The sequence below is a fragment of the Mus caroli genome, chromosome 2 (genome assembly GCF_900094665.2).
Source record: "Mus caroli chromosome 2, CAROLI_EIJ_v1.1, whole genome shotgun sequence".
NCBI lineage: Eukaryota > Metazoa > Chordata > Mammalia > Rodentia > Muridae > Mus > Mus caroli.
In genome coordinates, this window is record NC_034571.1 from 148,673,927 (window position 1) to 148,699,576 (window position 25,650).

The 25,650-nt window shown below is 50.2% G+C and overlaps 1 protein-coding gene across 8 annotated transcripts in view; it reads left to right on the top strand.

The window, feature by feature from the left end:
• Positions 1 to 25,650, top strand: part of Dlgap4 (DLG associated protein 4) — a 150,238-nt gene that overhangs the window by 115,495 nt on the left and 9,093 nt on the right. For 4 of the 8 annotated variants that reach the window (XM_021181740.2, XM_029472923.1, XM_021181715.1 and 1 more), the window contains 3 exons: positions 16,201 to 16,562; positions 18,698 to 18,786; positions 19,308 to 19,720. In XM_021181740.2, the coding sequence (XP_021037399.1) occupies positions 16,201 to 16,562; positions 18,698 to 18,786; positions 19,308 to 19,720 (864 nt within the window). The other 4 variants (XM_021181696.2, XM_021181724.2, XM_021181732.2 and 1 more) reach the window with 4 other exon arrangements.

Here is a 25,650-nt window from a genome sequence, read left to right on the forward strand (position 1 = left end):
TCACTTTGTAGACCAGGCTGGCCTCGAACTCAGAAATCCGCCTGCCTCTGCCTCCCGAGTGCTGGGATTAAAGGCGTGTGCCACCACGCCCAGCTGCCCACCAGAAATCTTGTGTCTTCCTGTGTCCTCTACTTGCTTGACAACATCAGGGCACATAAGCTCCTTCGGACACTTCCCCTTGCAGGCTTGGTCACTGTACCCATGCCCCTACCCCCTCTGAGTGTCTGCTTTTCACATGCTCCCTGGTCACTGGGAAGATCTGGAAAAACAGCCAGTGGGGAATCCAGTAAAATGGCTGAGAGTGCAGCAGTCCCAGCCTTTGGGGACGTCAGAGGGTCTGAAGTAGGGGCTAGCCCTGGTTGGGTTGCAATCAGGCTCAGCAAACGGCTGGTCAGCCTACCATCCTACCGCTTCAGAGCAGCCCGAACTGGTGTTTTCCTTCTGTGCTACAGGGCCAGATTATGCAGAGCTTCCTGAATCTATTCTGCCCCAGGTTGCTGGGATCTCCACTGTACAGTGGAACAAAGGAGCTCAGATAACAGTTGAGGGAGAGGTAGTCAGGGAGACCACAAGGCTGTCTTTGTGCCACCTCTGAGGTGGGTCCCCAGATAAGGTCATCTCTGCAGTTCCTTTTCAACCCCATCCCCACCTCTACCCTTTGCGCCTCCCCCGCACCCCCAATCTGAGGAAGTAGAGCTTCTCAGCACAGACCTGGAGAATCTTATACCCTTAAGGGGCGGAAGCTGAGGGCTTTCCCTTGTTCTTTTTAGTTTCACTTTGGGTTTAAAACCCAAACATCAAAGCAGGAAGCAGCTGCTTCAAACCCTGCCTGACTGGGGAGGTATCTGGGAGACCCACAGACCTCACTAGAATGGTATGGTGCGCCTCATCCCTGAAGGGTCCCACCCGTGTTCCAGAGGGCTGGTTCGTGGGTGGGGCCCAGTGGGGAGAGGCGCCAGGCAGTAGATGGTGGCGCCCTGGCTAGGCAGTCTGGGAGTGGGCCAGTAGGACGGGTTCCCTGGTGAAGTCGGTTCAGCCGGGTGTGGTCCCAGCATCAGGCCCCCCAGGTGGAAAGCTACGGCCTTTTAAACACCCTATTCTTCCGGGGCTGGGCTGAACAGAACTGGGTCTGTGGAAGAAACCAGGGCCTCCGAATTCAGCTTTCACAGAGCTGCTCGCATTCCCTAAAGGTAAGACCAAGCACAGGCCTCTGCTGTGATGCGGCTTCTTCCGAGTGCTGAGCTTGCCTGAGAGCCCCTTTGCTCTGCTCAGTTCATCTGCATGTGGCTTCTCACCTCTTTAAGTCTCTTTAAGTGATAGGTAGCGGGGCTGGTGAGATGGCTCAGTGGGTAAGAGCACCCAACTGCTCTTCCGAAGGTCAGGAGTTCAAATCCCAGCAACCACATGGTGGCTCACAACCATCTGTAATGAAATCTGACTCTCTCTTCTGTAGTGTCTGAGGACAGCTACAGTGTACTTACATATAATAAATAATAATAATAATAAAAAGTGATAGGTAGCTTCAGCTTGGCTTGGGGCTAGATCTTCCCTGCTCAGAAAGTGTTCAGGGTGTCTGTGTGTTTCTCTGCAGGGGTGGGCCTGTTGGACAGTGGTATGGATTTAGGTTTCTGGAAAGTAGCAAGAATATCTTAACACTCAGTTTTCTGGGGTGAACTCTACCCCCTAAGATGAGCTGCTTAGCAGAGCTACACTGATAGTACACATCACCATGCTACACCCCTCTACCATAGAAAAGTGATGAGCCCACACCCCTAGGGTCACACAGACCTGCAGTGCAGAGTTGTACTTGGAATCCTGTCACCTAGAGCTCTCGGTGACAGAAGTAGAGTGGTTCACAAGTAAAGTGGTTCCTGTCACCTGCGTAGTCTCACCCTGAAGATGAGAGAGGCCTTTAAGGAGGAGGCCCAGTGTTCCCTGGGGGAAAGACTCAAAGCACTCTGACTCCATTCCCCACCCTACCCAACCCAATCCCCAGAGGTGTAACTGCACTGTGGGCTATTTAGAGGGCAACCATTAGCTGCCTGTTTACCAGTACAAGGCTCTGTTGGGGATCTGAAGGACTCAAGGAGAAGGCCTTTAGTTCCTCCACAACTGGTAGCCTCAAGTAAACAGGATTTTTAGGTCAGGATTGGCTGAGCTGGAGAGATCTGCCCTGCACAGGTATTTCCTGGCATTGAGAGCAGGGCCTTGTCTCCACAGAGTGCTCGCTCTTCTGGGCAGTTTTCTGTGAGCTGTGACTGAGAGCCTGTTATGCATATGTTGGAAGCAGATTGGAAGTTCCAGACTCTCCTGGAACCTTCTGCTTTCCCAAGCTTCCCACGCTTCATGACGTGGCTCTTGCTCTGCACAGGGGTGTGGTCACAGTCAGGAGTTGTCTGCCACCTGTGCCAAGGCAAGAGAGATAAGGGGTGGGGCTTGTCTGACAGCACCCAGTAGAAACAGGATTAAACTACAGTTTACCCAACAGCCTCCTCAATGCAGAGAGCGCTCGAGATAGAGTGGGAGCAGTCCAAGAGGAGGTCAGCCCTCTGCTCCCCCTCCCGAACCTTTCTTTCCTTCACTCTACTTTGCAGACAGCCATGTACTATGTACCAGAGGCTGAGCAGAGAGGCAGGGAAGACAGAGAACCAGCTGACTTCCAGCTTGGAGACTCTGCCCAAGCAGGCAACAGATAGACAAGATACCATGTGATTGTGTGAAGAGGCAGAAGGAGACTGACAAGTGCAGAGAGGGGCCTACTTGGGAGGCTTGGAGGACATCACTGGAAGTAGAGCAGATGGGGAGCAGCCCCAATTCAGACCCTGGGGGCTGTATTTGCTAATTTCTAGAAGGGCTGGGCACATTTAGATGGAAGAGTAACCCTGGTTAGCCCTGGGGTGCGCACCTTTTTTGAAGTGTTACTAGTACAATAATGAAAAGTCAGGTTATCTTATTTTACAGTTAGTCTGAGAACTTCCAGCCCAGGAGTGGAATTGTGTTCCAAAGATCGAAGCATTCCAAAGGGGCCAGAGGGGCAAGGAGCTTTCAAGTTCAAGGCCAATATGATTTACATAGTAAGCCCTAGGCTAGTCACAGTTACACACTGAGACCCTACCTTTAAAAAAAATGACAACCCTGTCTCGAAAAAAAAAAAAAAATGACAAATTCACATACTGTTTTTCATCAGTCACTAACATTTCTTCAGTAGTCCCAAATTATTGCTAACTTTCCTTAATGCACGACACAACGTGACAGTGTCCTGTTGCTGAGGGAGGCAGGGGCTGCTTTCAGTGATGAAGGAACAGATGTGGCTCGCTCAAAATCACACAGCTCAGTCAGGAGTTGAAGGCCTGGTTCATTGCACTTTCTGTATAACCATACTGCTTTTGTTTAAGAAACAAAAATGTTTCTTGCTTCTGCTTTTCTTCCTTTCTTTTCCTTCCTTCCTCCTTCCCTTCCTTCCTCCCTCATTCTCTCCCTTCCTCCCTCCTTCCTTCCTTTCTTTTTTTCCTGGCAAAGTTGCCATCCCCAAATGAATATATTAATTGTTTAGGTAAAAGGATAACTATGGAGGCTGGCAAGCTGGCTCGGTGGGTAAGGGACTGTCAAGCTTTACGACCTGAGTTTGATTCCTGGACTCCCCTTAAAAGTGAAGGAGGGCTAACTGCAGAGAGTTGGTTTCTGACCTCCCCTGGCATGGCCACACACAAAGAAATGCCTTTTTAAAAAGCAATTGTGTTACAGAAGTGAGGTAGTCAGGATAACTTTTTTCTGTTTCCTATATCACAAGTAGATCTGTTTTGAAGTTTTGTTTTAATCTCTAAACACGTTGTTGTCTAGCTGCTTCTGAGAGTCCCATGACACTAATAGAAACATCACTACCCCTGTGCACCTCCAAGCTCTATCTCCTATTTGAATTCATTTTTAATTTGCTAAATTTCTGGAAAGAGAGGCATATTGCATATTACATACCAACACCTGTTTATAACGCATCTCACGCAGGTGGAGATATGTGTGAGGACATTCATCCCTCTCAGCCCAGCACCGGGGAGGCAGTGGCTGGAGGACTGAATAAGGCCTCCATCCCAAAAGTAACAGAGGAAGAAGGAAAGGAATAAGCTGAATTACAGATTCAGGCCTAGAGCTTTAAATCTGTATTTCTCGGACTTTTGGATGTGGGATGGATGTGGTAACTGCTGAGTGTGGCTGGTGGTAGGAACGAACCCCTCAGTATTCTGCCCATTAGCCCATTCCTCAGAAATTATTAAACTGACTGCCTAGCCCAAGGACATTAAGTATCTTTATTGTTCCACACTCCTCCCTACGTCTATCTCCAGAGCACTTCATCATCCCAAAGTGAAACTGCATGTGAACACTCCTGCTGCCCTAGCCCCACTGCCCTGCCTGATCTGACCAAACTAGGTGCCTCATCCAGGAGCCCATTTTAAGATGGAGATATTTGAAAAGTGGGGGTTGGGGGGGTAGTCTGTGAATAATTAGCTCCCATGATGGTGACTAAATCTTCTTGTATCGTGCAGAGCTATTTGTGTGTGGCTGAGCTCCAGCAGTACTGGTAAAGGACTGCTGCTCTCCTGTGAGAGTGCCCTCCTCAGAGTCCATGGGAAGCCCAGCAAACCCCACCCCTTGTGGAAGTAGAATCAGGAGTTAGGGACTCTTCACTTAGTCACTTGCAGTAGGATCTGAGCCATGTCTGTCCCTTTATCTTAGTCAAGGCTTCCTTCGGGAAGGTGCAGTACTTCCCAGAATTACTGAGACAAGATAGTGGATTTCTCTTTTCCTGCTTACGAAGTTAACTCAGTGTCTAGATGTGTTGCATGCAAAGTAATCAGGGCTCCTGGTTTCTACTTTATGCAAGTGGTGGAGACTAAGAAGTAAGATGACTTGCCTAAGTCTTGTACCATACAACTGCAAATTTGGCTGAAACCCAGCCATGCATGCTCTGTGAATTGTCTTTCCAGCATTTTTTTTATGGGCCAATTTTTTTAAAACCTGGGCTGAGGAGCAATGAGCTGTTTTACTATTTTACTGCTTGTGAACTACTGCCTTAGGAGCTCCTGGGTTAGTGCTGTTAGATGGAGGATAGGGTGCAGGGTACAGGTTCTGTAGGAGATCAAGGACGATAACACTGTCATGGAGTAGATCTGAAATTATTTCCACAGTGATCATCATCTCAAGGGACGGCAGGTCCTATGCTTGGAAGTTGTTCTTCGTATTGGACCCAAGACAGGCAGCATCAGTCTTGGCCTTCCCACTGTGCAGGGACACAGCTTTTGGGTCGTCCTTGACACATGAAAACACCAGTCCCCTGGATGTAGCATGTCCAGTGGGACTTAGGCCATCCCCAACTTGGGCATTCTCCTGTTTTTCCACATAGGTGGCAGTCCTAGGAGGGGAAGGGACTGTTCAAGAGGCAAGTGATGTCACAGGTCTCTTTGTGAGAGTAGGAGAGTCCAGCAGGAAAGCCAGAAGCCTAGGGACAGTGCTGGCAGAGCCTCCTAGACGGGTAGAAGCTGTCCAGGTATCTCTGCCTTCTCTCTGTGTCCCTGGGGTGTGGCTTGGGTGTAAAAGCACTCTGCCAACAGCTCGCTGTTGGAGGGGAGGGCAAACTTACCTAGACCCCGTAGGATGTGTCACTTTTGCCGACGAGCTGGTGTGTTTACTACTAATGAGACCAGATGCCGTGAAGTTAGGTCTTGTAAAACAAACACCATGGGCCTTGTACTTAGCAGATAGAATATGATTTGCTGTGTAATGCTGAACAAATTCTTCAACCTCTCTGAGCCTTGGTTTCCTTAGCAATATAAAAGGAAAATGGGGAAAACCGTCTTGGGTCAGACTATGAAATTTAGTTTAAGGGCCTCACACTGTATTTTTTGAAAGCTACCTTCCTAAATGTCACCATGCTGTGATTTCAGAGGTGCTGGGAAGGGAGCTCGGGCAAGGGAGGCTATGACACTTGTTCCTGCACCTCTGTCTGCCCACCATGCACTTCTCTCAGATTCTGCTTTCCCTGTGTTTCTGGGCCTGGGATGGAGCCAGAGGAATGCAAACCACAGGTGTCCATCTACAAGCAGCTCGGGGTCTGAAGGAACAATGCAATAAGCAAACAGGCACCAAAGACCTATGATCACCCAGACAGATGCTGGCCCAGAATGGAGCCTGGGTGAGACCTGGGGAGACTAAGAGAACTCTTAGAATGTCCTCACCAGAGAAGGGCATTGCCCAAGGACCTGAAGGCATAACTATTGTGATTTGGCAAAAAATGACATGTTGGAGAAAGGTGAAGGCACGCCAAAGAACAGTGCCAATCATGCTGTGTGGGCTGTGGATGTCTGGGCACATGGACAGGGACTGAACCCTCAGCCTGGCCCCTCAGAGAATGTGACCCTTCTTTCAACCTCTGCCCCAGGCCAAATCTCTGGCCTCTGGCCAGAAGAGTTTCTGGAAAGCCAGGGCCTGAGAGCTAGGTGGGCCCCTGGAGCCATTTTAGTGACAGGTCCCCAGTTACCATTTATCTTCCACAGTGAACTGGGCCTGGCCAGGGATAACTGACATCCAGGCAGTCTTGACTTATGACCCTGTATGGTGGAATAGACCTCATGAGGGGGTAGGGGAAATACCATCTCTTCTCTGACAGACTCCTATGCTGGGGAGGGACCTTATACTGTGTGACCTCTGGGCATCAGAGAGAGACATGTAAGCAGTACATGCTCCTTCACCTCTGTCTCCTGCCCTCCACAGCACCTCTCTCAGATTCTGCTCCGTGTATCCCTGGGCCTACAGGGCCACAGCAGAAGTGTCAGCAGGACTCGCCAATGTTGGGATTGCAGGTGTGAGCCATTACATGAAGCTACTATGACTTTTTCTTTTTTAAGAGTGTGTGTGTGTGTGTGTGTGTGTGTGTGTGTGTGTGTGTGAGTTATGCAAATGACTTCCATGAGTTCTCTCCCCCTTAAGCTGGACTCTGGGGATTGAACTCAAGTTACCAGGTTTGGAAGTCAGTACCTTTCCCTGCTCACCTCCAGCTTTCCCTGGTCTGGGCTTTTGGCAGTGAAGGCTGAGATATGGCTGTTTTCTTCTGTAACTGTATCACTTGGGATTCCAACCCCAGGCTCACCATGCAGGCTCTGAGGAGGGCCTCTCCTTCTTCCGTCCCCAGGCTGTCTGGGTGTTGTCTGCTGACCTGGAGTGAACTCCTGGTGTTGCCCATTCAGCCCTGCATTCCTCTCATCCTCCCCCAGCTGCCCGGGGTTCTGGCTCCTGCCTCTGTTACTCGATACACCACCTGTCACTCCAGGCACCGTGAATGAGCCTGTTAACACCGCATCTATTCTGGGATGCACTTGGTCATTCAGAAGGATGCAGAGAACCCAGCAGTGAAGGTGTACAGGGCCTGGCAGTGTCTGTCTTTGCACACTGGCTTCAGAGCCTGTGACAGTTTAAGAACAGCCTAGGTTTTGTCACTAAAGTTTGACATCAGCACTCTACAAGTGAGGTAGTTTTCTGAGACTCTTTTCAAGTAGTACTTTGTAAGTGGGACTCCTGGGAAATTAGCAGCAAGGTTGACATATTTGACATAAGCCAATATTTGAAAAGCCGGGACTTATTGTCTGTATCAGCTCCCCACCCCATCCCAATATCTTACCAGGTAGGGCAGGCTGTTGCATATCCAAGGTTGGTGCTGGACTGGAGTTCTGGCTTCTCGTAACTGTCTCACTGGTATCTGTTTCTTGTGTTTCTAGCTTTGGTACACAGTAGGGCATTTATGGTTAATTACTACAGCTTGGGAACTAGAGCTCTTGCTTTAGGACTGCTGAAGGGGCAGTGATGAACATACCCTGGTGCACAGAGCAGTCACTGTGCTAGTGCGTGCTCTGAGGGGAGCTGGAAGATAGAGCAAGAGCGAAGTGCTGGCTGGGAAGTGCTGTAGAGGAAATGGGTTTGGAAGACAACTTACTTTGCTGGGGGTCCCTGGTCAAGGGCTGGGAGTAAGTGAGATGAACAGGCCAAGGGTAGAGCAGGAGGTGAGAACTTGGGTAAGTGGTGGGAGAGAAGCAGGGCTCAGAAGGTGAGCTTTTGTCCTAGAAGGACAATGTTTTTTTTGTTTTGTTTTTTGTTTTTTGTTAGTTTTTTTTCGAGACAGGGTTTCTCTGTGTAGCCCTGGCTGTCCTGGAACTCACTCTGTAGACCAGGCTGGCCTCGAACTCAGAAATCCGCCTGCCTCCACCTCCCAAGTGCTGGGATTGCGCCACCACTGCCCAGCAGGACAGCGGTTTTTGCTGGTGGGGGAAGGGAAGTCCCCAGGCTTCTGGAGTGGGTAGGATGACTTCTCTGGGAGGGCAAGGCTGATGTGAGGGAGGGAGGGAGCTCACTCCACCACTTCCCTGTGGTGCTGCCAAGTGCACTGGGCTATTGAGATAGTAGTCTGAAGGCTGTAAAGTCCTCTGACTTCATCCCAGCCCTGCCTGGGGAATTTCACGAGGGAATCTGTGCACAGCCAGGCGGTTCCCATGTGCCCTGGGAAGTTGATGTCCCTGCAGAGAGGAGGCCACCCTCTATTTTTTCTTGGCCTCTCTCCTAGTTCTTCACCACCTAATATTTTGCCAAGCTGTGCCCTGCTCAGCGTCTGTCTTGTTGTGCCTTGCCCTGTGGTGCTTTGCTCCTTGACAGTGGGTCTGGCCTTCCATCCAAAGTATATGTCTTTCAGAAGGAACCTGGTCTGTCTCCCAGAGGGTAGGCACACTCTGTTTGTTAGGAAAGCCTGGTTTCATCCCATGAGTGGTGGAGAGCACCCCACTCTCACTAAGGAGAGCACCTTAGCTCCTCTTCAGAGCATTGAGTATCACACCCCTTTTGTGGGTAGTCAGAGCTGTGGCCTCTATATGACCCTCACAGAGTGGTATAGAGTGTAAGGGATGGTACTCCTGGCTCTGCACTTTCTGTGTATATCCCTCTGTGAAATAGGGCAATAATAAACATGCCCTGTCTTATGTTGTGGTTTGAGGATTCAGTCAGGCTACCACATAGCAGAAGCAATTCTTATAGCTCATGGGTAATTATGTTCTCAGGATCATTGAAGAGCAAACCCTGACTCATGGGAATATAGAGTTCCTCTTGTCATATCTCCCAGCCAGACAGTACATAATCTTATTTCATGTGTGTTTCCACCAAAAGATTCTCTTGTTTAATATAGAGTTGGTTTATTAATTTTGAACTCATGGCCAAGAGCCGCTTGACTCATGTGTGACTGGTGTGTATCTAACACAGTTTCCCCATGGACATTGGGTGGCTCTTATGCAGGACACTTGGGATCCATTAAATACATCTCCAGCAAATCAAGAAACTGGAGAAGCAGTAAAGAGCATGAGAGGGCACTGCTGACTTGATGAGAGTCAGTTTGAGAAGGCAGTGTCGCCTTTATCTGCCTGTGTTGGGAGTGTGAGCTTCAGATACGTATGTCAGAATGACCGTAAAAAGCCTCCAGGGCTTGTAGTTAGAGTTGATTAAGCGTTAATGGGAATCCTTGAACATGAAGGTCAGCTGACAACTGGAGCTCTTGTTAAAACATGGCCTCAGTTACCCTCATTGCCGAGGACAGAACCAGCTTCTTGAGATTTGTAGCTTTCGCCTGTGTGACACCTTTGCAACCTGTTGGCTTCTGTGGACATTGAGGCCCAAAGCAGGTACAGATACTGGAGTGCCTGAGTGGGACTCTGAGGTAGAAAGGTCTGACACTGCGGCATGAGTTGGAGTCTTTCAGGGGCCGGGATGGAAGGGGGACAGGAAGTGCAGAACTGGAGGTAAATAAATGTCCAAGGATGTGTAGATGATGGAGGTGAGGTAGCTGTGGATGAAGAGAAGACAGAGGTGGGACAAGCACTTGGGAACACTCCACTATGGGAACAGCCCTTTTGGGCACCACATGACTGAAGAGCATCTCATGTCATGCCTTGACTCCTCCCTAATGCACAATGGGTATCACCTTGGGAGTGTTGGCATGAAAGGTGTTGCCAGTCCAGTGTTGCTGGCTTGAGATACTCAAGGGAGGTGGTGCTGCCACACAGCCACTGTCTCAGGATAGTGGTTCTGAGAGGCTACTCTGTCACTGAACTTAGCTTTGCTGCATACAATTCTTCCCTGGCTTCCCCACTGCTGAGGTGGAAACAGGAAGGAAAGAGAAACCCAGAATTGAGTGGTGGCATCGGCCATAGTACAGAGAGGAGTGTCCCTGCCTAGCTTGGGTTTGGCGGCGGCTTGTTGAGTGGAAGAGGGAATGAGATCTTCAGGCCTAGCAGCACCATGAAGGGGAATAAGGGAAGTTTGTCTGAGGCAAGCCCTGTCTATTCAGGTGGAACCTGAAGCTGGACAGTCCCTCCTACATTTCTGTGAGGTCTCCTTCCTGTCTGTGACTCTTGGTATCCAGTCCTTGATATGTCTGGGCCCTTTCCCCTCTATCCCCACCATGCCCCAAGAGTCAGCCTGAGGACAGCAATGGCCTTGAGATCACCTAGCCCAGCTTCCAAGCAAAGGCACTTGTAGAAGCTAGCTTCTAGGGACCACCGTGGCCTCCAGAGCCTTAGGAGGTAGAGTCCCGGCCACCACTGAGTGTCTGATTCTCTGTTTAGCTAACGTGGACACTTGGATTTTTAAAAAGAATAGTGTAGAAACATTCATCTGATCTGATAGTAGAGAAAATCTTTTAATGTTGTGTTTTTTTGAGAGTCTCATTGTAACCCCAGCTGATTTTGAACTTCCTATGTAGTTCCTCTTGCCTCTACTTCCCATATGGTAAGTCATAGGCAGGCACCACCAAGCTGTACCTACATCGATACTGTGTTGCAAATAGGCTTTTGCCTTGGCATGAGGGTCCTGCATGGCTAAGTGGTGGGTGGGTGGGCAAGCATGTGTTTGGTGTACGGATGAGTCATTATGCTGTGGTTTAGCAGACTCTTCTCTCAAGGTCTTTGAAATTATGTACAAGGCTTAGCTGGAGCAGTTACACGAAGGAGCGCTTACACCCAGCCTCCTCAGGGAAAGCCAGAACTTTCCAGTAATGGACCAAGGGTTAGCTGTTAGACACAGGTGTTAGACCCCATGGCACCTACAGCATCTCCAAGGGCAGGGAGGCTACTGTCAGTCCCAAGAAAGCAGAGCTACAGTGCTCAGTTCTACCATGGTAGGTGTTCAGGCTGTTGGCTTCCCTCTGAAGTTGACTTGACAACCGGTGCCCTCTGATCCCACCTGCCCCCCCTCCCGCCCCCATCTAGGCGAGGCAGTGGACCACCAGCGCACAAGCACCATGATGATTACTCTCGGACACAACTCCAGCCCTGAGTGCTCCAGGTGCAGTGCAGAGGGCGGAGAACAGGAGCTGATTTACAGCAAGTACGAGGGAGGATAGGGGCAGGTTCCACCCGGAATCAGCACATTTGTAACAGCACTGGAATGTGTGCTGTGTTTGGAGGAGGCGGCAGTGGGAAGAGTGGGAGCTGAAGAGAAAGGTTAGTGTGGACCAAAATGAGCCCTGAACCAGGGAGGTGCTTAGAACCTGATGCTAATATGTTGAGTCAACTGGAGTGTGTGGTGGGTGTGTGTAGGTGTAGAGAGCAGAGGAAGGCATCGGGCATCCTGTCCTGTTCTTCTCCTTGCTTCTATGAAAGTGGGGTTTCTTAGCCTGCTAAACTGCCTTGCTTTTGTTCTTTAAGTCTCTTACTTACTAGTGTGCACACGCACTGGAATGTATGTGTGGAAGTCAGGGCAGCCTGTGGAGTTAGTTCTCTCCCACCACGTGGGTCCCTGGGATTGAATTCTCAGATATTAGCTGTAAGCACCTTTACCCACGGAGCCACACTGCCGATCTGGGTAGGGGCTCAGTCAGTGAGCCCCTTCAGTTCTCCTGTCTCTTCCCTCCCTCAGCACTGCAGTTAACAGGAGTATATAGGCACACCCCGCTTTTATGGGGTTGCTGGAGATTTGAATTCGGTCTTCATGCTTACATGGCACATACTGGTACCCACAGAGAGAGAGTGTGTCACTCTGAGCCTGACTGGCCTGGAACTCACTGTGTCAGCAGGCTGCCATGAAACTTGTGGAGTCTCTGAACTGAAACAGGTTCTGGGATTACTGGTACATACACTGCACCAAACAAATGATGTTGATTTCTGAAGGTTTTGGACAGCAGTAACGAGGCTCATTTTCTCACTCACCAGTTGTTTATTGGCAGCCTTCAATTCCTGACTCGTTATCCTGAGCCTGTGCCAAAACCAAGTCCCCACTACTGCCTCTGCCTTGTTGCAAGTGACAAGTGACTCCTTATCGGTGGGAAAGGTGCTTTAATGCAGGTTCCTAGGTGACAAGAGAAGAGGAAGGAGCTGAGGTGGGAGGAGTGGCCAGTGAGGGGCTAGCAGCAGCAAAGGTTCACACACAGGTGTCAGGTCAGAGCCCAGCAGAGGTTTACTTCCCCATAGGGAGCCCCAAATTATCCCTGCTCTTCTTAGCCTGGATTTAGCTGTGACCTGTATTCCAGAGACAAAGAATCCAAGATAAGCTTCCCCTTCCTGTTGTCTGTCTGTTCAGCCCTTTCTGCCTTCGGCCAGCCTCTCAGACATTCATTGTCCCTCTTAAGGCCAGGGTCAGGCCTCTGTGTACTTCAGCCAGAACCTGACCCTGGCCGTGGTAGTCACCTTGTCTCCTGGGAGAAACCACATCTTTGTAATTACTTAGCCAGTATCTGCCCCATCACACAGATGAGGACAAGGACCTTGTCTGGTTCTGACTTGCTCTCACCCCTTAAGAGGCGGATTCTTTCCTACCATTTTGAGCAAACTAGAGCTGCCTTCATTGTGCCGATCCTCACCCTATCCCCACTGAAACCTGCTTCCTTTGGACTTTTAGGCTAGACATTCCCATTCCCAGAACCTTCCGTAAGTCAGCCCTGTCTGCTGGGCTCTGGGGGTACTGGCTTTACTAATTGTCCTGTGTGTTCATCTTGTGTGGAATCCCCTCTTCCCATGCTGGTCACAGACCAAGTATCTGGGGATTACAGACCTGACCTAGCTCCCTCTTTCCTCCATGCTAGTAGGAATTCCATGCTCTGACCACGTAGAGCCTGGCTTATGTGATACAGCCTATGTCATCATTTTCTGCAGAGCAGGTTTGAACTTGCGCTTGTCTGGTTCATGCTGCCCCTGGCTTCAGGACCCTTACCAGACTAAGATAATTTCATATTAGTAGAGATCCAAGCAGGGATCTTAACCCTCAGTCACACTGTCCAGAGAGTGTGTGTGGATGGATGCACTTTGAATTTGCCAGGGGCTGGGTGAAAATGGTATGCAGTTGCCGGATCAAAGCTCTGAATAGATGAGGGCATTGGAAAACCCAGAAAGCTAACTCCTGCCCCCAAAGCCAGGTATGTCTGCCGCCAGTCTAGAACCTTCCCACCCTAGCAGTAGGATCTGGGCTTGGGAGTGCATCTGCCTCTGGCCTCAGATCCCAGCAGTGGGGCCTCAAACACATGCAGCTGCTCCCAGCTGGGAGGTCCCCAGGGCCTGGGAGGGAAGCAGGAAAGTGCATGGTGCAGTCCAGCAAATGTGGTTGCCACTGAACACTGATAACTCTAGGCACACTCTAGCCTTTCTGAGCTGCATGTACCCGTCTGTAAAGTAGGTATGGTTGATACATCCTCCTGACAGCACCACAGAGCTGCTAAGCACAGCTCCAAGTATCCAAGTATGACCCAGCTTTAGTCTGTCAGCCTGTGTAACAAGGCCTGCCCTTTCTTGTACCCTGGGGAGGGCAGAAGAGATCGGAAGGTCTTTTTTTTTTTTTTTTTTTTTTTTTTTTTGTGACTTGAGCCCTCGTCTCCTTCTATAGCCGTTTTTCTAGTCCAGAGTTGTGTCTGTCTTCCACATCCTCAGTGTTCTCCTTAACTTAGTGACAAAGACTGCATGGGTGCGTGCGAGGAAGCCCTGTTTCCTCCAAAGGCCTGNTTTTTTTTTTTTTTTTTTTTTTTTAATGACTTGAGCCCTCGCCACCTCCTATAGTCGTTTCTCTAGCCCAGAGATGTGTCTGTCTTCCACATCCTCAGTGTTCTCCTTAACTTAGTGACAAAGACTGCATGGGTGCGTGCGAGGAAGCCCTGTTTCCTCCAAAGGCCTGAAGTTTGGGAGTGAGAGTGAGAAATCCTGGCTGGAAACCCCCAGGCCCATCACCTCCACCGCACAGGCTGGCCACTGACCTTTGACAGCTTCTGCTGTATCACCCGTCATCAGGTTTGACTTACTTGGTTGCAAGTTTATATGCAGGGCAAGAAGTGACACAGAAGGTAATCTGTATTGCCCAGTTTCCAGGAATCTTAACAAACTGTAAAAGAGCATCACAGTGGGATGCTGGCAGAGACACAGGCCACTGTCTCACTCGGACTGCCCTGTGTGTGTGCCATGCTTGTGTGTGGTCAGCGAGTGCAGATGCTGCTGCTGCTGCTGCTTCTTCTTCTTCTTCTTCTTCTTCCTCTTCCTCTTCCTCTTCCTCTTCCTCTTCCTCTTCCTCTTCCTCTTCCTCTCCTCCTCCTCCTCCTCCAGATTTATTTATTTTACATATGAGTATACTGTAGCTATCTTCAGACACACCAGAAGAGGGCATCAGATCCCATTACAGATGGTTGTAAGCCACCATGTGGTTGCTGGGAATTAAACTCAGGATCTCTGGAAGGGCAGTCAGTGCTCTTAACCGCTGAGCCATCTCTCCAGCCCCAAGTGCAGATTTCTTATATGCAAGTCTCTCTAATGGCACCATGGTCACAAAGACACAGAGCAGTCCCATCACCTCATCAGTAGGTCCCTTTTGTTTTACTGCCTTCCCTATTCATCTTCTCCCCAAACATACCCTCAGCCCTGGTGGTTACTGCTCTGTTTTCATTTCTAACAATCCAGTCATTTCAAGAATGTAATATCAATAGGCTCATTCACTGTCTGGGGAATTGTTTTACCCAGTAGACACAATGACCTGAGAGTCTTTCAAGTCATCACGTGGCTCCGTTCATTTCTTCTCACTCCCTAGTAGCACTCCACAGTAGAGGTGTGCCTCCATTCAGCCACTCAGCTTCTTGATTTCAGTCTCCAGTTTTGCAGATGGAGTTGCCTGTACATGCATGTTTGTTTCTGTGTGCTACTTGCCTGATTATTCTCGCTGGGTTCTATGATAATTGCATGTTTAGTTTTTTAAGGCAATGTCAATCCTTTTGCAAGGTGGTTTGACTATGTCACTTTCTCATAGCCATTCCATCAGGTTGTGTAATGATGCTCTCTACTAGCAGATAGGGAACTTTCTGCTGTGTCCCTTGTCCAGCCTCTATGGCACTGGGCCTTGTCTTGTGGACTGTCACTGAGTGGGTACCCTCTCTATGACAAGTAGTAGCTCCCGCTGACAGGTCGGAGCTTGCCTGGGTCTCTGTAGGAGAGGGCACCCCAGACCTGGGGAGGGACTTGCTTTGCTGGGCCGTCATAGGAGAGGACACTTAGAGAAACAGGACTGAGAAAGGGTCCTTGTTCAGATCCAGTGCTGCTAGGAGAACTGCTGCTTCCAGACAATGCAGCCTGAGAAGCAAGCACTCGCTGTGCTGATGTGTGTCCTGCTGTGTGTGGCCCAGGTGACTCAGAGCTGTGGCAGTGCCTGTTTTCCTGAAACTTAGCAGACACAGAGAGAAGGACCAGGCCTGGTGGAGTCATGGACAGCAGGCTGGTGGGGGTCTTTGTAGGAGGAGTATGGGTGGAAAACGGCAAAGAGTGTATTGTGTTGGCCGGATGGAGCAGGATGTCCACACAGAGGAAATGGGGAGAGAAGGAAGAAGAAAAGGGTAAAAAGCTATAGGACCCAAGGGATCTCAGAGTGACCGTGGGGAGGCCACAATAAGTTCTTCCTCTTGTGACTGCCTCCTCCTGACATTGGCCAGGCTTTGCCACAGCCTTGTAGAGAGCATCTGTAATTAACCCGGCTTCCTCAGCACATCGGGCCTTGTCAAGGGTGGACGGGACCTATGTGCCTGTACTAGTCATTACTGTGTATGACTCTCGTTCTCTTGCTTCATAGTCCTCTAGCTGAGGTCAGGCAGGGCCGCAGCCCAGGAGAGGCCTTGAAGGGTTAGAGGCATCACCTTCACTTTGCTCTCTCACCCGTCTACAGGTTCATCATGCCTAGTGGCATATAAGAAGACCCCACCACCGGTCCCTCCACGAACCACATCGAAGCCATTCATCTCGGTCACCGTCCAGAGCAGTACTGAGTCTGCTCAGGACACCTACCTGGACAGTCAAGACCACAAGAGCGAAGTGACAAGCCAGTCGGGCTTGAGCAACTCATCAGACAGCCTGGACAGCAGTACCCGGCCACCCAGTGTGACACGGGGTGGAATTACCCCAGGCCCTGAAGCTCCGGAGCCACCCCCTAAGCATGCAGCTCTGAAGAGTGAACAAGGGACACTGACGAGCTCTGAGTCCCATTCCGAGGCCATCCCCAAAAGGAAACTGTCATCGATAGGAATACAAGTAGGGGTCCCTTTTGCACTGTCTTCTGTCCACTCTGTGCACCGGCCTGCGTGTAATTACATCTAGTGGAGGCCCACTAGGTCTCCCGGGAAGAGATGTTTTTGTCTGTCTATTCTGGTGCATCTGCCCCAAGTGGCTAAACCAAATTCTCCTGCAGCCACACTCGTGTGTCCAGCACCCATGCTGCAGGTCCATAGCTGGACATCCTCCAGTGGGTTGTCCCAGTGAATGTAGTTACACTCAGCCAGCAAGCTCCTGTATACTGTTTGCTGTCTACTGTCTGTCTGTCCACTCCATCCTTTGCCCTGCCAGACAACTCATGGGAGGTGGGGCTGGCTTAACAGTTCTCTAATCCAAGGTCAGCTCGGTACGGAAACCATGGCCCCGCTTGGCAGCGGGAGCATCGTGGAGCATAGACGCTGATGGGCTAGAAGCCTGGGACCAGGGCCCTTGAGCCATGGGGTTTTCAAGGGGAACTTGACCCAGAGCCCACTCAGGCCTTGGGGACAGGTAGGTCACTTGAAGCACCAGACCCATGGCTAACAGAGTGTGATGGCAGGTCTATGCCTCCCTTCATAGAAAAGGGTCCAAGCCCCAAGTCCCACATCCCATCTCGAAGCTAAAACCCAGTGCGTATTTATCTCCGTGGTGCCCGGCTTCTCCTCCACTCCCTCCCAGCTCCCAGTACTAGGTGTCTGTCCTCTGATAGCTGAGGGAGACAAACTTGGGCTCAGCCTCACAGTTTTCAAGAATTGGTCTAAACCCAGAAAGTCCTCTGCTATGCACGCGGCTGGACCTCCAGACTGCAGTAGGAGGCAGCTGTAGAGGACGAAGGTGAGGGCAGGGGTCCGGGGAGGCAGAGCACTTCCAAACCAGAAGAAGGGTAGGGGAGAATCCGGAGGGTGTGGTGCATTTTGTCGGGGCTGCAGGAAATCCATCACCTCTCTTCAGCAGCAGAGCAATGACAAAACACTATAACGACAGGGAGCAGAGCAGGAATCCAGGCAGGGCCTTGTCAGAGACGGCTCTGGTCGTCCGTCCTCCGTGTACAGGAAGGAAGTTGGACAGATTCTCCTCTGGCTCGCTCTAGCTGAATTTCTTAATGAGTGCCTAGCACTTGGCCCCTACAGCCTTTCTAGGTGGGATTCTTACAGACATAGGATCCTCACTGCCATGTCTTTGGGAAGGCCATCTCCTTTTGGCCAAGCCAGATTCTCTTCCCTTCCTAGTAGGCCTGCGAGTCAGTCAGGGCCAGCTTTGGTTCCTTTACTCAGAGCATGGCCCTGGGGAGAGGGCTCTGGCTTAGTGCCTTCTGAGTGCCTGGCTTCACCCTACTCCATGCCTCGTCACAGCTCCTTGGAGGAAATGTGATTTTATTCCTGTCCCAAGCAGAAAGCTTCCATGACCCCTGCCCCAGAATCCCAGCTCCTGAGGCTGTCATTTCTTCTCACCCTGACACCTCAAGGCCCAGATCAGATGTGAGCTCCCCCTTGTACTGGGACCATGATGGGTGGGTTCAGCTGGCTGCCCTGTGGTTGGGTCCAGGGAATGGCTGCTGCCATATTTGCTCCCCTTTACAAAGCAAGTGTGACAGGTCCAGGGGCAGGATCCCATAGCATTGCTGGCTCTGGGTTCTGGGTCTGAGAATTGCTGTCTGTGGCTGGCACTCACTACAGGTGCCACTGTTCCCCTTTCAGGGTGCACTCCAGGGTTAGGGGAATGATCTTTGCCTCCAGACAGCCCTCGGCTTCAACTACACCAGATAACGGCTGTGGCTTTGTGTGTGTTCTCTCCCGTCGTCCTTTTTTCTCTCTGATCGTGTAAAGGAGAGGACTAGAAGGAGCGGTTCCCACCTCTCGGAGGACAACGGACCAAAAGCGATCGATGTGATGGCGCCCTCCTCAGAGTAGGGAAAGCCAGTCATCTCCATCCCCTCCCGCCTCCTCGCGAATGAGCAGTGCCCGGCTTAACCTGGCCCTACTTGGGCCTACGTGCAGTGTCTGCATGCCTCGTGTCCGTCTGTCCACATGTCTGTTTGCGTCGTCCCACTAATGTGAATTTCAGCAGCAAGTGTGGTGTTTGTTTTTATTCTTGTCTTTGTCTCCGTGCCGTGGCTGTCGTTGTCCTTCAATAAGGTTGACTGCATTCAGCCAGTGCCAAAAGAGGAGCCCAGTCCCGCTACCAAATTCCAGTCCATCGGGGTTCAGGTAGAGGACGACTGGCGGTAAGTTGGACAGAGGTGTGGTGGCTGCTACTCCCCTCTCCTCTCCCTCCCTCCGCCCTCACCTCTCCTGCTCTCCCTAACCCACTTCTCCTTGCTGGATTTCTAATAACCAATCCCGGTGTGGGTGTGGGTGGTGGCTCAGGTGTGGGGGCTGGGCGGGGCAGGTGGGTGGACACATGAGCGCTTGCTCTGAGACCAGTCACCCCAAGGGGAGCGAGGCTGGGCTGGGCTGGGCTGTGGCCCCTGCTCCCTAATACTGGTGGTCTTCCTGGCCCCACTGCAGTAAACAGACAACCTTATGACCTTGTCCTTGTATGTGTGTGTGTGCGCGCGTGTGGGCATGGGCAGGGTGGGCAAGGGCTGAGCAGAGAATGAGCGGGGGCTGTGGGACCCGCTTCAGGCGCATGGTGAGCAGATGATGCATCCGTTTCTCTGTCTCCCCGTGTGTCCGGGTCAGGTGGCTGCTGGTTTCTGGCCCTCTTAGTGACTCATTCCTTCCTGTCCCTATCCTCCCCCAACAGAAGCAGCGCCCCCTCTCACAGCATGTCCTCCCGTCGGGACACTGACTCTGATACCCAGGATGCCAACGACTCCAGTTGTAAGTCATCTGAGAGGAGTCTCCCAGACTGTACCTCACACCCCAATTCCATCAGCATTGATGCTGGCCCCCGACAGGCCCCCAAGATTGCCCAGATCAAGCGCAACCTCTCCTATGGAGACAACAGCGACCCTGCCCTGGAGGCGTCTTCGCTGCCCCCACCCGACCCTTGGCTGGAGACTTCCTCCAGCTCCCCAGCAGAGCCTGCTCAGCCAGGGGCCTGCCGCAGGGATGGCTACTGGTTCCTGAAGCTCCTTCAGGCAGAAACGGAGAGGCTGGAAGGCTGGTGCTGCCAGATGGACAAGGAGACCAAAGAGAACAACCTCTCTGAAGAAGGTGGGTGTCACAAGGGTGATCCCCTGGGTGTGTCTGGAGCCTCTCGGAGGATCATAGGCCCTGTTCTTGGGCTCACTTTGTGAGCTTGCCTCTCAGTGTTCATTCTTTCCGTCTGCCTAACCAGACCTCTTCCCAGATGAGCATTATGATAGTAGCTCCCTGTTGTCAGGCTGTGGGCTTGCTCACACACGATCCCAGCTCAGTCACCTGCTTTTCATCTTCACCTCTGCCTGCATAAGAACCTTGTGAGGACTGAGTGGTAATTAGTGGAAAGGCCCTGACGAAGTGCTGGACAAAGACCTGCCACCCTAATTATACCTGCCCAGCTCCTCATTGAGTGCTTGTGTTTCTAAGTACCGGCATCTGACGTGGCCCCACAGGAGAGAACTATAAATGGCAAGAAGAGTTCTGCTTTTCTACCTAGTTTCCGTCAGTCCTCTAGACACTTAACAAGAAGGAAGCTAAGAAGTTAGGTCCGGCCAGGACTGCCCGCGCACAGGAGCTCTGGGTTCATCTATGCACACTACCAAGACAAAGGGGCCAGGGAAAGGGACAGATGGTGTGCAGGGAGCCTGAGTCACGGCCCACAGCCGGAGGCTGGGAACCTTGAGGCTATCACCCTGTGCTGACCACATTCTACTAGAGCTCAGCTTCTCAGGTGGTTCCTCTACCACTGAAGGTTCAGGAAGGACAGGCCTCAGGGTGCTGGTAGGATAGACTTGTATCCCAGTGGCCCTGATAATGTATTCTGAGGACACCTTTGATGACTTACAGGGTGTTGGAAGAGTCAGTTTTCACTGCCCTCTGAGCCTCTTCCCTGCTTTGATGTCACACCCACCTTGGGGCAGGGAACTCTTGAGGTTTCTACCTAATACATTTAATTATGACGTATTAAAAAAAAAATCAGACCAGTGGCAGAGATCAGAAAGCACCAAGTGTCTGACAGAAAGCAGCCAACCAGTGCTCCCATGGCCATGCCTACCAGTGCTCCTGTGGCCACACCAGTGGTCTGTTCTGTATTCACCTGCACACTTCTTCAGTGCAGTGTGATGGCTTTCTCTTTCTTCTCCAGACTTAAGTCACTAAGTATTAATTTCTTAGGGCTTCCTATCTTTCCTGGTTCCCTTGTCTTGCTTGGGCCTGGCCATGCTCTCTGGATCTGTTTCCACCTGTAAGCCTTGTCCTTTCTTCTTCAGACACTGCCCTGGGCCCTTTCCCACTGGACATTTCACCTGCTGGCTGCTTGATCTTTGACTCACTTTTCTCTTTGTCCTGAGAGAACTTTTTGGATATTTAGCATGCCTTTCAGACCTCACAATTTAGGTATAAAGTTGAAACTCATAATTGCATTTACATATGTAACTACCTACACATTGGTGTGCAAGGGACAATGCAGAGGAAAGTGTGGTGTCCAAGATCACCATCTCTGACCTAGGGCTCCGCGGTGTGGTGCATGCTTCCTGGTGATGAGCAGTTCGAAGCCGTTCTGCTTCTCTGTCCTTGGATTTTATTCTGGAAAACTTTAGGCACTTGACTGTGTCTGGTGAAACTTGTTAGCAGTATGTCTATAAATCCCAGCTCCTGAGGCACAGGCAGGGGACTCATGGGTGTCACTAAGCAGTGATGTAGCCTGGGTTGCAGAGTGCGACCATGTCTCACACAGAGCATACTACCACCACTAACTTCTCACTTACGTTTGTTCTTTTTTTTTTTTTTTGAAATTCCTTTCACATGAGTTGCTGGGTTGATCTCTCATCTTTTCTTACCTACCCTTAAGGTCTTGCTTTGTAGCCCAAGCTGTCCTTGAACTCATTATGAAGCCAAGGCTGGCCTCAAACTTAAGTTCTCTTTAGCCTCCTAAGTCTGGGACTCCAGGAAAGCACCGTCATAACTTTGCCTTTCCTCTGTCTGCGTACTGCATAGTATCTTATCATGTGTGTGCATGCGTGCGTGCGTGCGTGTGTGTGTGTGTGTGTGTGTCCGTGTGTTTCTTGAAATGCTTTTCTTCCATTTCTCAACTGCTTTAGTTACTGAGGGCCTTCCACCAAGCCATACCCTGGCTCTGAGCTTTACTGAGGTATGACTCACATGCTGTAAAATTACTCCTTTTGAAGTCACGACCCAGAAAACTTGCTAGTGATCGTCGTCCAGCTCTCCAGCCACCACAGAGCTTGACCCGCGTGTGTGAACCACGCCATTCCTTTGTGCTGCTGGATGATGTTCCATGTTCATGAGTGTGCCTGAGTGTGCCTGTCTTACTTACCGGACAGCGTGCTGGTCATTTCTGTCCTAACCGTCAGGCTGTTAGAACTAGCATTGCAGTGAACATTCCTGTACAGCTCTAGTGAGCTCTGAGCCCAGTCTCAGTGTATTTGCTCAACGTTTTGAGAATCAGCTATGTACTTTCCAAGGCCTTCGCATTCCCACCTTTCTCAATTATTTAGACAGAGTACCACTGTATAGTGTGGCTGGAACTTGGGGCCCTCTTCCCTTGCTTTGCCTCCCTAATCCTTTTTTTAAAAGATTTATTTATTTGTTATATATAAGTACACTGTAGCTGTCTTCAGACACTCCAGAAGAGGGCATCAGATCTCATTACAGATGGTTGTGAGCCACCCTGTGGTTGCTGGGATTTGAACTCAGGACCTCTGGAAGAGCAGTCAGTGCTCTTAACCCCTGAGCCATCTCTCCAGCCCTTACCAATACTTTTTAATTTGCCTGAAACTTAGTGTAGATCTGCCTGCCTCTGCCTCCCAGGCACTGTTATTCAAGGTGTATACCACAACTGACTTGAGCGTTTATTTATTCCAATAGAAAGACATTTTTATTATTTTAACTATTCAATATATTAGTGAATACACCACATTGTACTCCAAAGGCCAAGAGATACGAGATGACATTTCCTGGCTTCTGAGAACTGGAGGAGAGCAACAGTGAGAGACATCTTCCAGCCCTGCTCTGGGTGGGCCTGGCTCTTCTAGGAAGGAGTCTTCTAGGAAGGACCCTCTGCTCTTCAGCATGGGTCACGGGTCTCTCTGCTGTGCAGAGTCTGACCAAGGCATAGGCTTTGTATGCTCACATGACATGTCCACCAGGTGCTACACAGTGTGCTTCTGCCAGAGCCAGCGCTGCATGGTAGACATTGGAGACAGGCTTTAGGATCTGTGTCCCCAGTTCCTGCTGCTGTCATCTCCGTTTGTCACAAATCTTTTCAGACTGTCTCTGCATGGCCGTGAAGGTTCCTTTCCTGTTTCTCTGTAGGGTTAGAGCTTTCCTGGAGTGTCCAGGAGCTTTAGTTGTCTCTTCCTATTTAAAAGTGACACTTTGGTGGTGAGAACAAGAGTGGCTGCTCTTGTGACCTGGCCACAGCAGCAGCAGCATTTAATTCCATCAAGAAATTTAAAGAAAAGGGAAGTGGCTGGGGTGATGGGCAGCTCAGTAGTAGAGCAGCTGCTCGGCATGAACGGAGCCTTGATCCTCTGCACCCCTAACATGCACACTGCATGAGTGAAAATAACACACCAATAAAAACAAACACCTCACTGATGTCACAGGTGTGTTGGCAATATCAAAGATGAAGAAATATTACAAGTGCCAGAGTCCTTCTGTAATAACATGATGAAATCTGTTTTGAATAATATTGCTATTAATATTTGTATCTAAGATTTTGAATATTTTCAGTTCTTTTTACTATATCCCTATGAGTAGAACTGCTGACTTCTTTTCCCTACTTAGCCTTTTTTTCATAATTTTATTGTGGCAAAATATATAACATAAAGCTCACCTCTGTGTGTGTGTGGGGGGGCACTGCAGATAGATGCACATACCCTGTGTACACACACACTGAGGTCAGAGGTTGATGTTGGGTGTCCCTTCCCTCTATTACTTCATGCAGGGGAGGGGACATGTGCCAGAAGACAACCTGAAGGAGCAGGTTCACCTCCCACCTCACGGGTCCTGGGGACTGAGCTCGGGTCATCAGCCTAGGAAGAAAGGCATCTTCAACAGAGCCAGCTCACCAGCTCACTGATTCCATTTTGAGACAGGATCTGATCGTGGCCCAGGCTGGTGTTATATTCTCATCTTGAGTGTTAGGTTCAAAGATATGCACCATCACTCCTGGCTCCTTTTGCCCATTTTTACAGCGATCCTTAGTTATCTTATTTAGACATTACTGTGATAAAACTCCATAACCAAAGGCAGCCTAGGGAGGAGAGGGTTTATTTCAGCGTGCTCTGGCCACTTCCATTCCATCACTGAGAAAGTCAGGGCAAGAATTCAAGGCAGAGACCTGGAAGCACAGACCACTGAGGAATGTGCTTATAGCGCGCACAGCCAGGGCCTTTTGCCCAGGTGTGGTACCACCCACAAAGGCCTGGCCTGGCCCTCCCCGCATCAGTCATTACATCAAGAAAATGCCCCCACAGGCTTGCCTATGGGCCAGTCTTGATGTGTTTTTAGTTCTGGTTCCTTCTCAGATAACACTAACTTGTGTCAGGTTGGAAAGGGGATGAGGAGTTGTAAAGGTCCCAGGCACTAGACCTTTGCTATGTGTACAGCTCACAGGTATTCCCACCCCTCCTGAGGGTTATCATTTTCTTTTCATATTTTAATTTTCATATTTATTTATTTATGTATTTATCCCCTTTCCCCATGCCCCCCCTCCAGGAAACCCGCTATCCCATCCTCCCTCCCCCTGCTTCTATGAGGGTGTTCCTCCACTCAACCACCCACTTCCACCTCCCCACCCTCAATTCCCCTACACTGAGACTTCATAGGACCAAGGACGTCTCCTCCCATTGATGCATGGCAAGGCCATCCTCTGCTACATATGCAGCTGGAGCCATGGGTTCCTCCATGTGAACTCCTTGGTTGATAGCTTAGTCCCTGGGAGCTCTGGTTGGTTGGTGGTGTTGTTCATCCTATGGGGTTGCAAACCCCTGTAGCTCCTTCAGTCCTTTCTCTAGCTCCTCTATTGGGAACCCCCCACTCAGTCCAATGGTTGGCTGCGAGCATCCACCTCTGTATTTCTAAGGCTCTGGCAGGGCCTCTCAGGAGATAGCTGTATCAGGCTCCTGTCAGCATACACTTCCTGGCATCCACAATAGTGTCTGGGTTTGGTGTCTATGGGGTGTCTATGGGTATGGTGTATATGGGGTGTATATGGTGTCTGTATATCCCAGGTGGGACAGTCTCTGGGTGGCATTTCCTTCAGTCTCTGCTCAACACTTAATCTCCATATTTGCTCCTGTGAGTATTTTGTTTTCCTTTCTAAGAAGGATCGAAGCACCCACACTTTGGTATTCCTTCTTCTTGAGCTTCATGTGGTCTGCAAATTGTATCTTGAGTATTTGGAGCTTTTGGGCTGATATCCACCCTATCAGTGAATTCACACCATGTGTGGTCTTTTGTGATTGGGTTACCTCACTCGGGATGATATTTTCTAGTTTCATCCATTTGCCTAAGAATTTCATGAATTCATCATTTTTAATAGTTGAATAGTACTCCATTGTGTAAATATACCACATTTTCTGTATCCATTCCTCTGTTGAGGGACATCTGGGTTCTTTCCAGCTTGCATCTTCTGGGTATAAGCCCACAAATGGCATGGCTGGGTCCTCGGGTAGTACTATGTCCAATTTTCTGAGGAACCACCAGACTGATTTCCAGAGTAGTTGTACCAGCTTGCAATCCCACCAGCAATGGAGGAGTGTTCCTCTTTCACCACATCCTCACCAGCATCTGCTGTCACCTGAATTGCTTTTTTTTTTTTTTTGAGGGAGGGGAGTTCTCAAACTCTGCAGGGTCTAGCAGGAATATTTGCTCCCAGCTTGGAGTTTTGGATATTAATGGCTGCTGGCCGTTGGGGATACTGTGAGAACACAGTGAGAGGAATCAAATTCAGGGATGCTGAAAATGGCTGTGTAGCA